Genomic DNA, 14,431 nt, shown 5'->3' with positions numbered 1-14,431 from the left:
TCACATTTTCCCATAATATACCTCATTTGCCAAACTTTTGCCCACTCACTATATCCCTTTGTAGACTCTCTACGTCCTCTTGACAATTTATTCTCTTCCTTTCTTAGTGACATCGGCAAATTTAGTTACCATACAATTGATCCCTTCGCCCAAGTCATTGACGTAGACTGTAAATAGTTGAGGCCCAACATTAATCCATGTGGCGCCCTATGAATTCCAGCTTGCCAAACTGACCCTCTACCCCTACACACTGCTTCCTGTGAGCTAACCAATCCATTATCCATGGTAATATATTGGCCCCTACACCATGAGCTGTTATTTGTGCAGTAATCTTTAATGTGGCACCTTATCAAATGCCTTTTGAAAATCCAAGTACACCACGTCTACAGGTTCCTCTTTATTCAAGTTGTCTGTTACATCGTCAAAAAACTATTAGTTAAACACGGTTTCCCTTTCACAAGACCATGTTGACTCTGCCTGATCCCATTACGATTTTCTAAGTATTCTACTACACCTTCTTAAAAATGGATTCTAGCAATTTTCCTATGACAAATGTTAGGCTAACTAACCTAGAATCTCCATCTCCCTCCTTCCTTGAATAAAGGTATTACATTTGCTGATTTCCAATGTGCTGGGCCCTTTCCAGACTATAATGAATTTTGGAAAATTACAATCAATGCCTCCACTATCACTGCAACCACTTCTTTTAAGATCTTAGCATGCAGGTCCTGGAGACTTGTCAACCTTTTAGTCTTCTCAGGTTCTCTCAGTACCTCTTCCCTGATGATCATGATCGTTTTAAGTTTAGTCCTAACTTTAATTTCTTTATTTTTAAGGAACCTTGGAAGGGTTTAGTATTCTACAGTGAAGACAGACACCCAGGTTTCCCAGTGCCGGGGGGGGGGGGGGGGGGGCGGGGGGGGGGGGGGGGGGGGCGGTAACGCCTGTATAAACTATTTTCATATATCTAGCTAGTTTTTTTCTTCTCTAATCTGTCCCTCGTTATTATTTTAGCCATTCTTTGCTGGATCTCCAATCATCTGACCGAGCACTTCGCAGTTTTGTACAGTGTTTTGTTCCCAATTTGACAGTATCCTTAATTTCCTTATTTAGCCACAGTTGATGCATCTTTCTAGAGTTTTTATTTTTCACTGGGATAAATCATTACTGAGTTACTAAAGATCTCGAAAGTCTGCCACTGCATCTACTCTGTCCTATCTTTTAACTTCGATGTTCTGGGTTTTTCCAGTACGGATGGTTGAGTGCGGTCTGTACTCTGCATATGATGAACAACCGAGGGGGTATACTGTTGGGTTCAATAGCAAATCACTGGGACATACGGCTTATGTGCCTGGTATCACAGACACCAATGGTCATATACAACATTGCTCACTTGTGTGGTGAACAGAATGTCTTTTGGGACTGATGGCAGCATCCTGGAAAATACCACTACTGCATAGTAGCAGCAGTGACCTTCTTTGGCTCTCCATTCCTAATAAATGGCCTCAAAATCTTTACTTTCATTTACAAATCCTTGCAAGTCCATGTGCCATCTGTGCATCCCATCTTATACTTTCTGTTCTGAGTCTACAATACTATATTCCTTAACCTATTGCTCCACACATCTGTAGCAACAGAGTCTGCACTATAGAGTTATGTTCCTAAGCAGTTCCATCTAATAAACAAATGGTTAAAAAAGAACATTCCAAAAAGTTGAGTCATTCAAGTCAGGTTTGAAAGTACTTTTCTAATCAAATGAGTGACAAAATCTTACCATATATTTTGTGGAAGATTTAATGTGATACTGCCTTGAACATTATCGCCAAAGTGTAGATACCCAAGGGTTGCCAGTGAAACATACAAAGCAGTGACGATGGCCATTCCAATATTCAGTGCTTGTGGAAAACGCTTTCTTTGCATCATTTTATTTTCTATAGGAAGAACCTGTAAAAAGAATGTAAAATAAAAACATGAACTGAACCAACTTTACGCTGGAGTCAATAACAAGAAGCAAACAACTGCAGGATTGAAAACTTGAAATGAAAATAAAAACGCTCTAAACACTCAACATCTACCACTGTCCGTGTGGAGTTTGCACATTCTCCCCGTGGGTCTCACCCCCACAAGTGAGTTGTTCGCGTCACACAAAATGATCCTGCCCTCTCAGTGACCACCTGTCCATTCTCTTGCAGGATCTCCAACCGATGGGACCAGGCCATCACGGAGCCATCCCCTCATACCATTCAAGAGAACACCCCCAAGGAGAACTTCAAGAAGATGACCATCGAGGCATCACAACTATCATCCCCCTTCCACCAACTCAGAGACACACACCTCGGTGGATGGCATTAGTGGACAAGCTTCCGGGGCACAATCTAATAAGCACCACACAGTTGCTGATGCCAACCTCTGGACGCTAGGACACAGCTGTGAGATTCGGGAAGGGATGTCAGCGGCATTGGAGCGAGTGCATCACCGATTGACGGAGTCCCAAAGGCTACGGAAGCAGGAGATGCACGGTAGCACAGTGGTTAGTACTGTTGCTTCACAGCACCAGGGACCCGGGTTCAATTCCTAGCTTGGGTCACTGTCTGTGGGGAGTCTGCATGTTCTCCCTGTGTCTGCGTGGGTTTCCTCCGGGTGCTCTGGTTTCCTCCCACAAGTCCCGAAAGACGTGCTGTTAGGTGTGGTGGACATTCTGAATTCTCCCTCAGTGTACCTGAACAGGTGCCGGAGTGTGGTGACTAGGGGATTTTCACAGTAACTTCATTACAGTAAGCCTACTTGTGACACTAATAAATATTATTATTATTATATGATGCCGATGATGCGGAACACCGAGGCCAATGCTGCTAGGGTGCCAACTGCAGTGGAAAGCCTGGAGCACAAGGTCAGCATCTCGAGTGGTGGTGTCCAAGGCATGGCTCAGTCTGTGATCACCATGGCGGAGGGCCTCGACATCATGCCCTAGTCGCTGAGAGACATGTCCAACATGCAGGTGGACATTGCCGAGGCATGGCGAAGCATGTCCCAGTCACTGAAGGACATGTCCCAGATGTAGATGGCCATTGACGGGAAACTGTACAGCATGGCCCAGTCACTGAGGAACATCGCGGAGGGTGTTGACAACATGGTACAGACAACAGGGAAGTGTCAGGACTGGCAGAGCCAGATGAGGCAGACACCTCTAGAGTTCACTCCAGCTGCCCCTCCTTCCCATAGAGACCCGCACTCGGTGTAGCTAGGGGAAATGGAAAAGTCCAATGTTCACTATCAAAACATGTCACAGCTGATACATGAAGCCTCAGTCACATTAATCTTCAAAGCTGGCCTGCCTGCACCCCCCCTCCCCAAAGCAGGCAGAATGATCCAAGATCAGAAGCCTACAATGCAAACCCCATTCAGAGGATGGGTGTAAACACGCCTTGAACAGACCGACAGGAGTCTGACTTTGGCATAAACTGAGGAGCACTAGAGCTTACCTTACAGTAGGTGATCATCACTCTCGTCTTGTATATTGACCCCCTGACAGTATCGACGCAGGTTTATCCCAAGACCAGGGAGGACCCGCAGTAAGAGCTGGAGATGGGGGAGCTCAGGCAGTGGTGAGAGTCTAGTATGCCGGGAGGTCCAGAGAGGACCTCATCCTCACCTGGTTCTCATAGGACAAGGCTCAGTCCATCAGCTCAACACCCCCTTCCCCTATTTTCCTCCTTGCTAATGAGATGGAAATTAATGCAAATTGGGGTCAATGATATGCTCGCCATATTTGGCCAAGATCAGGAACTCGCCGTTGGGAGCGGGTCGGTTAAATAACAAGCTGATTCCCGACTGGCGCAAATCTCGAATGTGGCCTTTCCAGCTATTTAACCGGTGCGTCCAGATCTGCGCCAGGCTAAAGGCAGTAGTTAAATCACGCCCTGTAACATTTTGTAACTTTTACTTTTATAAAAATAAACAGTGGAGGAACAGTGTTACTGGACCACCAATTAGGTGTAAAAACATTTATTAAACATGAGTAATTAGATTATGATACTGTGATGAATGTAGAAATTGTTGTAGATTATATTTTACATTCTGTTGCAGTAATGTTATTAAAAACTCTGCTTTAAAATACATACAGGCAGAATGTCTACTAAAGATGTAATTAAAGAGCCGTAAAAGGTGAGGTAATGATTGATTCCAACCACTCACTTTGTTACAGATGAAGTGCAAATGGAATCGGATTTTGGTTGCTGGAGATTCCCTGGAGTGTAGATAATTTATGAGAAGTGTGTAGTTCTAGCTGAGCAGATGACAGGTATGTCTGTAGTTTTGCAGTCTATTATAGAATTTTAACTTGAATAGCAGTTTTCCAAATGCCCGTCAGAAGTATATGGAGTTTATTTTTGAACGAGTCTCTCCAAAATTCTCAACAGTTGAATATTATTCAAGAACTGTTGAACTGATAATTGTAGGGCTTTTTATTTGATGTCAATGTGATGAATTTTGCGTTGAAGTAAAAGTTTGTTTTTACACAAAAAGTATCTGTGGTCAGAGTCAGCACTCTTGGGATGAAATATCCTTTTCTCTCAGTTTTACAAACAGAAAAGTTGTTTGGGGTTCTCATCCGGTATCCCAACAACTTTCACTCCCCTCCACCACCCCCCAACCCCTTAGCTTAACAGGCCGGTTTTAGCATTACCAACAACATCTTAATCTAAAATGGTCCCATTAACACAAAGTCCCTTTTAAGTTCCTAAGATGACTGGGCAAATCTCTCTCCAATCTGAACCGGAAGTGAATGTTTGTGGATGTCTCCTTATAATCCCCCAAGATGCTCCAGTGGCGCCATTGGTTAGAGCGTGGTACTTATACATAATCCCCCCAAATGATCACTTGTAGGTTTCCAAACTCCACTCCCAAAAGCACACTTAAAATTTTCTCTCAAAACTGTGCTTTCCCTTCGCAGTTTGCATTCCGAAATCCAGACCAGCTTTGCAAAATGACTTTTAAGACCATAAGACATAGGAGTAGAATTAGGCCACTCAGCCCATCGAGTCTGCTCCGCCATTCTATCATGGCTGATATTTTTCTCACACGATTCTCCTGCCTTCTCCCCATAACCCCTGATCTCCTTATTAATCAAGAACCTATCTATCCCTGTCTTAAAGACACTCAGTGATTTAGCCTCCACAGCTTTCTGTGACAAAGTTCCACAGATTCACTACCCTCTGGCTGAAGAAATTCCTCCTCATCTCTGTTTGAAAGGATCGTCCCTTTAATCTGAGATTGTGTCCTCTGATTCTATGTTTTTCCTATAAGTGGAAACATACTCTCCACATCCACTCTATTCAGGCCTTGCAGTATCCTGTAAGTTTCAATAAGATTCCCCCTCATCCTTCTAAACTCTAACGAGTACAAACCCAGAGTCCTCAAACATTCCTCATACGACAAGCTCTTCATTCCAGGGATCATTCTTGTGAACCTCCTCTGGACCCTTTCCAAGGCCAGCACATCCTTCCTTAGATACGGGGCCCAAAACTGCTCAAAAGGGATCTGACCAGTACCTTATATAGCCTCAGATGTACATCCCTGGTCTTGTATTCTAGCCCTCGCGACATGAATGCTAACATTGCATTTGCCTTCCTAACTGCCGACTGAACCTGCACGTAAACCTTAAGAGAATCGTGAACAAGGATTCCCAAGTCCCTTTATGCTTCTGATTTCCTAAGCATTTCCCCATTTAGAAAATAGTCTATGCCTCCATTTCTCCTTCCAAAGTGCATAACCTCACACTTTTCCACATTGTATTCTATCTGCCACTTCTTTGCCCACTCTCCTAGCCTGTCCAAGTCCTTCTGCAGTCCACCTACTTTCTCAATACTACCTGTCCCTCTCCAGATCTTTGTATCATAAACATTAAACAAAGGCTTCCGCTCAACTATTCACAATGCTTTAACTCTTGATTCTCAGGCTGTATTAAAATTACATCGGACATTTGATTTACCTTTCAACGCTGCTGTCCCACTTTAAATCTGATCACTGCAATTGTCTCTTTAACTCAGAACATTTTGTTTACTCGTCCTTAAATTCTTCTGAACCATACGTTGGTCTCTGTTCACTTAACTCCTGACTTCTTTGGCACTTAATTTCTCTAGTTTACTTAATCAGCTGGACTTTAGATTTCCAACATCTGTTTTCTTAACCATTACTCCATAGCTTCCTCTGGCAAGGCTGAGACAGATATTCGCTCTTTAGCCTTCTAAAATCAATTGCTTCTTGCAGAGTTGTGAGAACTGCCTTCACTCTCACTACCTATCTCCAAACGCACTCAAATTAGCTAAACTAAAACTTAAAAGCTTCTCTACCTAACAAGGCCCCAGTTGCTAAGCAACTACTGCTGGTGTGTTTATTCTTCATGCCGTAGCCCTCTCTAACCAACAACAGAAACACCATTAACCAACCCAAACACATGTAAACACCATTTGAATCTAATTATAGGTTTTTCCCCCTTCGAGGCACAGATACATTAAATTAAACACACTTTAAACCATATCTTACTTCTAATGTTTACCAAAACAAATACAAATCCCTTAAAACCACCTTTATTTTCCTATCACAAATTGCTAAATAAGAGAATATAAAATACCATAAATACAGCTAACTTTAAAGGATAGGGATTAATGTATCATACAATGATCGAGTCGTCACGAAAGACTGAATAAAATGGAATACGTTGATTTGCATATTAATTAGGAGCAATTCTGTCACACTGGTCAGATGTGAATAAATTATGAGGTGATTGTACTGAAAACAAGAAAACAGTCAGCAAAAATGAAGATTTGAAATGTTTCTACTGTCAATATATGTATTTAAGAAGTTTAAAATGAAATATGCCTGTTTGCCACATGCAATGTTTGATCATATTTCTGTAAACAAAGGAGGCTGACAAGATTTAATTGAGCTTTATAAAGTTATGTGGGATCTAGATAAAGTGAATAGAAAGGGCCTATTTCTTTTAGCAGAGATCTCAATAACCAGGGGGCACAGATTTTCATTGATGGAAGGATTACAGGGGAATTGAGATAAAATTCTTTCAGCCTGATGGTTGTGGGGGTCTGAAACGCAATTGTCCTAATGGTTGGGAGAGGCTGAAATCCTCATCATATTTAAAACAGAACCTGGATATTCACGAGGTACCATAACCTACAGGACTTCAGACCACGAGCTGGAAGGCGGGATCGGACTGGATAGTTCTTTTATGGCCAGCAGCAACATAATGGGTCGCAAGGTCTCCTGTTCCACAAATCTTTCTATGTTCCTTGTTTTTTAATATAAATTTAGATTGTTATAATCAATTTCACATGTTCACGTCAATGACAAGGTCATTGCAATTTTGTAGTAACTCAGTGATAAAGCGATGCAGGCTAGAGTTTAAATATTTAGACCCATTCCAAATTAAACGTGTGACTACAATTATCTATGTTAAAAACAGAGGAGCATGGTTTGTTAAAAGATTATAAATTCTATTTGTGCGTGAGATTAGTACGTTGAGTTAAATGTTTCAGAAACATTTTTAATATGTTGATGTTATGTTGCACTTTTCAAACTTCATAAACGCTAAAATGACAAAAATTTCCTGCATTGACCTTAGAACTTGAGGGTTCTTGAACCATAGGAATGTTACTTAATTTGGGCTTGCCTTTTCTGATTTTTTACATTGAGCAACAGTAAACTCAAGAGCTGTGAGCAAGTTATTACTTTCTAAATACACCCAGCACAGTTGGCAGGAAGAGGAGCAAAGAGGAAGGAAAATTAGGGATGCAGAAAGAATTCAAAAGAAGAAGACTTATCATCCATTGCGACAGTGAGCACCACCAAGGGAGAAGCTAGAAGATTTTTATTTATAGAAGGGCAAGAGGAAATTAGAATATGGAAAGTTTTAGCACAAGGCAGACAATAAAAAAGGGAAATGAATGAAATATTTAAAAAGTCAGACTGTGAGTACAGGAAACAGGAGATAAATGAAGAAACATTTTTCAGATTCACTTTCTATGAAAAAAGTATTTCTGTGTTATTGTTGTGGAATGGGACTCTCTTTACATCCACTGCATTGAAGGAAACACAGGTCAGGTAAATCACAATTCAGGTTAAATACAAGCTGTGATCCGGTCACAATTTGCTTAACTTGAGCAGAGAGAGTATACTGAAATTTCCTTCATAAATAATTCTAAATAACAAGGCAGCTAAATTCATGCTATTGTTATATTTCACCTTCCACATATGGGCAGAATCCTCAGGCACAGAATAATTTCACCTCAGTTGCAGCAACCAAGTCATACTCAGTACACATACTATTTAACACAGCTTTCTACAATGTTTGAAGTGCAAATTCAAGTTTCAGCTGGCAAGAAAACGCAGGAACTGACAAAAATGACACAAGGTCTGAAATAACGATCTCTAGTGGGGGACAGGGCATGGGGAGAGAAAGTGGACAAGTTAAAGTAGTTAAACAATAGAGGAATTATTATGCTACTTCATGTATTTTGTAGGCCACCACATAGTGGGAAGAAAGCAGGAGCGAATTCAGAAAAAAAAGAACCAAGTACTGTTCATTTTTTTCCACTTCTCTGCATTTTTAAAAAAAAATATTCAACCTGATTCTCCCTTACACTAGAAACTGGCATCTTTCTCTACTTCATAGTACTCTCCAACTCCTCAGTCATTCAGGAAGCTGTGCCTTTAGGCTGTTCTCCCACTCCCCTTGATGTTATGCACCGAAACCAGGGGTCTCTGAGAGATGGCATGCAGTAATCTTTTACTCAGTCTAATTTAAAGTTTTGTGTGCCTGTAATACATTTGACATTTATAATGATCTCTATATATAAATACCATAATCTTACAATTTAGCATGATCACTGCCCTTGCTTTTAACTGCTAAGTTTTCCAATGTTGAACTTTTGGATACTTTAACCAACCCCCCTTTAAACTTCCCGCCTCATGCCTTCCAGCAGCTTCAGCTTTCTGATAAACTTTTCAAGAAAAAAAATCAGAGCCACACTGCTGCCCAAAGATCAAAAGCAGCAGTGCAAGCAACTCCTTGAAATTGACAGTGACAGACTGGCTTTTTTAGAAATGTATCGGAACTCTCCGGTTCCAATTTTGTTAAAGCTGCTCTGTCAGGTCTGCGGTTCTGGCTGCTCACACTGGACAATCAGCTCATGTGTCACCATAAATGATCTTCTATACTGTGCCATCTTTAGCACATGTGCCATCAGTCACCAATCCCTGATTTAAACTCTACCTTTTTAAAAAAATATATATTGATGAAAGTTTTTTAACACAATTTTTCTCCCTTACAAACAATAACCCCCCCCCCCCCCCCGTAACAAAAAAAAACGAGAAATCGCGCAGAGCAAGATATATACATGGCAAAATGATATATTTACACAGCTTTGTGCACTGGCCCTCACCCATACGTGCCAGTTTCCCCAACCCTTCATGTTATCTCTTGCTCATCCACCCTCCCAGGCAGTCCCCCCTCCCCCCCCCCCCCCAGGACGTCCCCTCCACCCCCACCCCCACCCCCCCCCCCCCCCCAAGGTTGCTGCTGCTGCTGACCGACCTTCCTCTAACGCTCCGCGAGGTAGTCTAGGAACGGTTGCCACCGCCTGTAGAACCCCTGCGCAGACCCTCTCAAGGCAAACTTAATCCTCTCCAACTTTATGAACCCAGCCATATCATTTATCCAGGCCTCCACGCTGGGGGCTTCGCCTCCTTCCACATTAGCAAGATCCTTCGCCGGGCTACTAGGGACGCAAAGGCCAGAATGCCGTCCTCTTTCGCCTCCTGCACGCCCGGTTCGTCCACTACTCCAAACATAGCTAGCCCCCAGCTTGGCTTGACACGGACTTTCACCACCTGAGATATTGCTCCCGCCACTCCTCTCCAGAACCCCTCCAGTGCCGGGCATGACCAAAACATATGGACATGGTTCGCCGGGCTTCCTGAGCACCTTCCACATCTGTCCTCTACCCCAAAGAACCTACTCAACCTCGCCCCCATCAAGTGCGCTCTGTGGACCACCTTAAATTGTATCAGGCTGAGCCTGGCACACGAGGAGGAGGAATTAACCCTACCTAGGGCATCAGCCCACAGACCTTCCTCGATCTCCTCCCCCAGCTCCTCCTCCCATTTACCCTTCAACTCTTCTACCAGCGCTTCCCCCTCTTCTTCCAACTCCTGGTGTATTTCCGACACCTTGCCCTCCCCGACCCATACACCCGAGATCACCCTATCTTGAACTTCTTGTGCCGGGAGCAACGGGAATTCCCTCACCTGTCGCCTCACAAAAGCCCTCACCTGCATATATCGAAAGGCATTTCCCGGGGGTAACTCGAACTTCTCCTCCAGTGCCCCTGGGCTCGCAAACGTCCCGTCGATGAACAGGGCCCCCATTCTTCCAACCCCGCCCGATGCCAGCTCTGGAACCCCCTCCCGTCCATCTTCCCCGGGACAAACTGGTGGCTACCCCTGATCGGGGACCACACCGATGCTCCCATTGCACCCCGGTGCCGTCTCCACTGGCCCCAGATCCTTAAGAGTTGCCGCCACCACCAGGCTCGTGGTATACTTTGTCGGCGAGAGCGGCAGCGGTGCCATCACCAACACCCCCAGGCTCGTTCCTTTACAGGACACCGTCTCCATCCTATTCCATGCTGCCCCCTCTCCCTCCATAACCCACTTGCGGATCATCGCCACATTTGCTGCCCAGTAGTAGCTCCCCAGGTTTGGCAGCGCCAACCCTCCTCGGTCCCTACTGCGTTCCAGGAACCCTCTCCTTACTCTCGGGGTCTTATTCGCCCACACAAACCCCATAATACTCCTGCCTACTCTCTTAAAAAAGGCCTTAGTGATCACGATGGGAAGGCACTGAAACACAAACAGAAACCTCGGAAGGACCACCATTTTGACCGACTGCACTCTACCCGCCAGCGAGTGCAGTAACATGTCCCATCTTTTGAAATCCTCCTCCATTTGCTCCACCAACCTCGTCAGATTCAGTTTATGCCGGGTCCCCCAACTCCTGGCTATCTGGATCCCCAGATACCGAAAGCTCCCCTCCGCCCTCCTCAGCGGTAGGTCCCCTATCCCTCTTTCTTGGTCCCCCGCCTGTAATACAAAGAGCTCACTCTTCCCTACATTGAGCTTATAGCCCGAAAACTCCCCAAACTCCCTTCGAGTCTGCATGACCTCCACCATCCCCTCCATCGGATCCGCCACGTACATCAACAGGTCATCCGCATATAGCGACACCCGATGCTCTTCTCCCCCTCGGACCACCCCCCTCCATTTATTAGACTCCCTCAATGACATGGCCAATGGTTCGATCGCCAATGCGAACAGGGGGGACAGGGGGCACCCCTGCCTCGCCCCTCGGTACAGTCGAAGGTACTCCGACCTCCGCCGGTTCGTCGCTACACTCGCCATCGGGGCTCTGTAAAGGAGCTTAACCCAATTGATAAACCCTACCCCGAACCCAAACCTACGCAGCACCTCCCAGAGGTACTCCCACTCTACTCGGTCAAAGACCTTCTCCGCATCCATAGCTGCCACTATCTCCGCCTCTCCCTCCTCCGATGGAATCATTATCACGTTTAAGAGCCGCCGCACATTGGTGTTTAGTTGCCTGCCCTTTACAAATCCCGTCTGGTCCTCGTGGATTACCCCCGGGACATAGTCCTCGATCCTCGTGGCCAGCACTTTTGCCAGCAACTTTGCATCCACATTGAGGGGCGAGATCGGCCTGTACGATCCACATTGCAGTGGGTCCTTGTCCCACTTTAGAATCAAAGAAATTGTCGCTTCCGACATTGTCGGGGGCAGGGTCCCCTCCTCTCTTGCCTCATTAAAGGTCCTCACCAGTGGCGGGGCCAACAGGTCTGCGTACTTCCTGTAGAACTCCACCGGGAATCCATCCGGTCCTGGGGCCTTCCCCGCCTGCATGCTCCCCAAACCCTTGCTCAGCTCCTCCAACCCAATTGGTGCCCCCAAACCAGCCACCTCTTGCTCCTCCACCCTCGGGAATCTCAGCTGATCTAGGAATCGTCTCATCCCCTCTTCCCCCGCTGGGGGCTGGGATCTGTACAGCTCTTCATAAAAGGCCTTGAATACCTCATTTATTTTCGTCGCACTCCGAACCGTGGCTCCCCTTCCATCTTTGACTCTCCCTATTTCCTCGCTGCCATCCTCTTACGGAGCTGGTGTGCCAGCATCCGACTAGCCTTTTCCCATACTCGTAGGTCGCCCCGTGCTTTCCTCCAGGTCAAACTCCGTCTGGAGCCGTCGTCTTTCCCCAAGTAATCTTTCCTCCGGGGCCTCTGCGTATCGCCTGTCCACTCTCAAAATCTCCCCCACTAACCTCTCTCTTTCCATACCCTCTGTCTTCTCCCTATGAGCCCCAATGGAAATTAGCTCTCCCCTGACCACCGCCTTCAACGCCTCCCATACCACTCCCACCCGCACCTCGTTGGCCTCCAAGTACCTTTCGATACACCCCCTCACCTTCCCACACCCCACCTCGTCCGCCAGCAGTCCCACATCCAGCCGCCACAACGGGCGTTGGTCCCTCTCCTCTCCCAGCTCCAGTTCCACCCAGTGCGGGGCATGGTCCGAAACGGCTATAGCTGAATACTCCGTCCCCTCCACCCTCGGGATGAGCGCCCTACCCAGAACAAAGAAATCTATCCGGGAGTAAGCTTTGTGTACATGGGAGAAGAAAGAAAATTCCCTGGCCTGCGGCCTTGCAAACCGCCATGGGTCCACTCCCCCCATCTGATCCATAAACCCCCTAAGTACCTTGGCCGCCGCCGGCCTCTTTCCAGTCCTTGATTTGGAGCGGTCCAGTGCTGGATCCAACACTGTATTGAAGTCCCCTCCCATTATCAGGCCTCCTATCTCCAGGTCCGGAATGCGCCCCAACATGCGCTTCATGAATCCTGCATCATCCCAGTTCGGGGCGTATACGTTTACCAACACCACCCACGTCCCTTGCAGCCTACCGCTCACCATTACATATCGCCCTCCATTGTCCGCTACAATAGTCTTGGCCTCGAATGACACCCGCTTTCCCACCAATATTGCCACCCCTCTATTCTTCGCGTCCAGTCCCGAGTGGAATACCTGTCCTACCCATTCCTTTCTTAGCCTGACCTGGTCCGCCACCTTCAGGTGTGTCTCTTGGAGCATGTCCACGTCCGCCTTCAGTCCCTTTAAGTGCGCGAACACTCGAGCCCACTTCACCGGCCCATTCAGGCCCCTCACATGCCACGTTTTCAGCCGGATTGGAGGGGCTCTCACCCCCCCCACGCCCCGCCGACTAGCCATCTCCTTTTCTGGGCCAGTCCCGTGTCCACGCCTCCCTCACCCTCCAGTCCCCCAGAGGGGGGACCCCCCGTCCCGACCACCTCTTCTGTGTCCCATTCCCTTTCGGCCAGTGCAGCAGCAACCCTTTCCCCCCCCCCCCCCCCTTCCCCCCTCCCCCCTCCCCTCCCCCCCCGCTAGACCCCCGTCTAGCTTTTTTGCTCCCCCCATGTCACTCCCGTAAGTCAGCTGACGCCTGCTGACCCCGGCTTCCCCCGCCGTCCCATTGACCTCCCCGCGTGGGAGTCTCCCAATCCATATGCATTCCTTCATTCCCCTTCCCGCATTTCCAAAGCCCGCTCCGCCCCCTCTGGCGCAGCTCCTGTCGCGGCCTTGTCTCTCTCCCCCAGCCCATGTAACATTTCCTGCGCGTGATTGACCCCCTATATACAACAACCGTCACACATCAAACCCCAAAACATCCCCCCCACCCTCACAAACCCTCAGTTAGAGTCCAACTTTTCGGCTTGCGTTTCGAAGTAATAGTGTTGGCCCTTGTATGTGACCCACAGTCGCGCTGGCTGCAGCATTCCGAATTTCACTTCTTTCTGGTACAACGCCGCTTTGGCCCGGTTGAAACCCGCTCTCCGCTTTGCAACCTCCGTGCTCCAGTCCAGGTATATTCGGATCTCCGCATTGTCCCACTTACTGCTCCGCTCCTTCTTGGCCCATCTCAGGACCCACTCTCTGTCCGTGAACCGGTGGAACCTCACCACCATCGCCCTTGGCGGCTCATTTGCCTGGGGCTTCTTCGCCAGCACCCGATGTGCCCCGTCCAACTCCAGCGGCCTCGAAGGGGCCTTCGTGCCCATCATCGTCTCAAGCATCGGCCCCCTCCACTTCCTCAGGGAGACCCAGGATTCGCAGATTCTTTCTCCTCGACCTGTTCTCCAGGTCTTCGAGTCTTCCCGCCCACCTCTTGTGTAGCGCCTCGTTCTGCTCCACTCTCACCGCCAGGCCCACAAGCTCGTCCTCGTTCTGACTGACTCTTTTCTGTACCTCCTGGATCTTAGCTTTGTGGGCCTTC

At 47.1% G+C, this 14,431-nt stretch overlaps 1 protein-coding gene across 4 annotated transcripts in view; it reads right to left on the bottom strand.

Annotated features, from left to right (window-relative positions):
• slc36a4 (solute carrier family 36 member 4) overlaps positions 1–14,431 on the bottom strand; it is a 434,983-nt gene that overhangs the window by 285,962 nt on the left and 134,590 nt on the right. For all 4 annotated transcript variants that reach the window (XM_072476443.1, XM_072476444.1, XM_072476441.1 and 1 more), the window contains one exon: positions 1,775–1,944. In XM_072476443.1, coding sequence (XP_072332544.1) covers positions 1,775–1,944 — 170 coding nt within the window. The remainder of the gene's footprint in view (positions 1–1,774; positions 1,945–14,431) is intronic.

This window comes from Scyliorhinus torazame, chromosome 15 (assembly GCF_047496885.1).
Source record: "Scyliorhinus torazame isolate Kashiwa2021f chromosome 15, sScyTor2.1, whole genome shotgun sequence".
NCBI classification, from domain to species: domain Eukaryota; kingdom Metazoa; phylum Chordata; class Chondrichthyes; order Carcharhiniformes; family Scyliorhinidae; genus Scyliorhinus; species Scyliorhinus torazame.
This window is presented reverse-complemented; position numbering and strand designations above follow the sequence as displayed.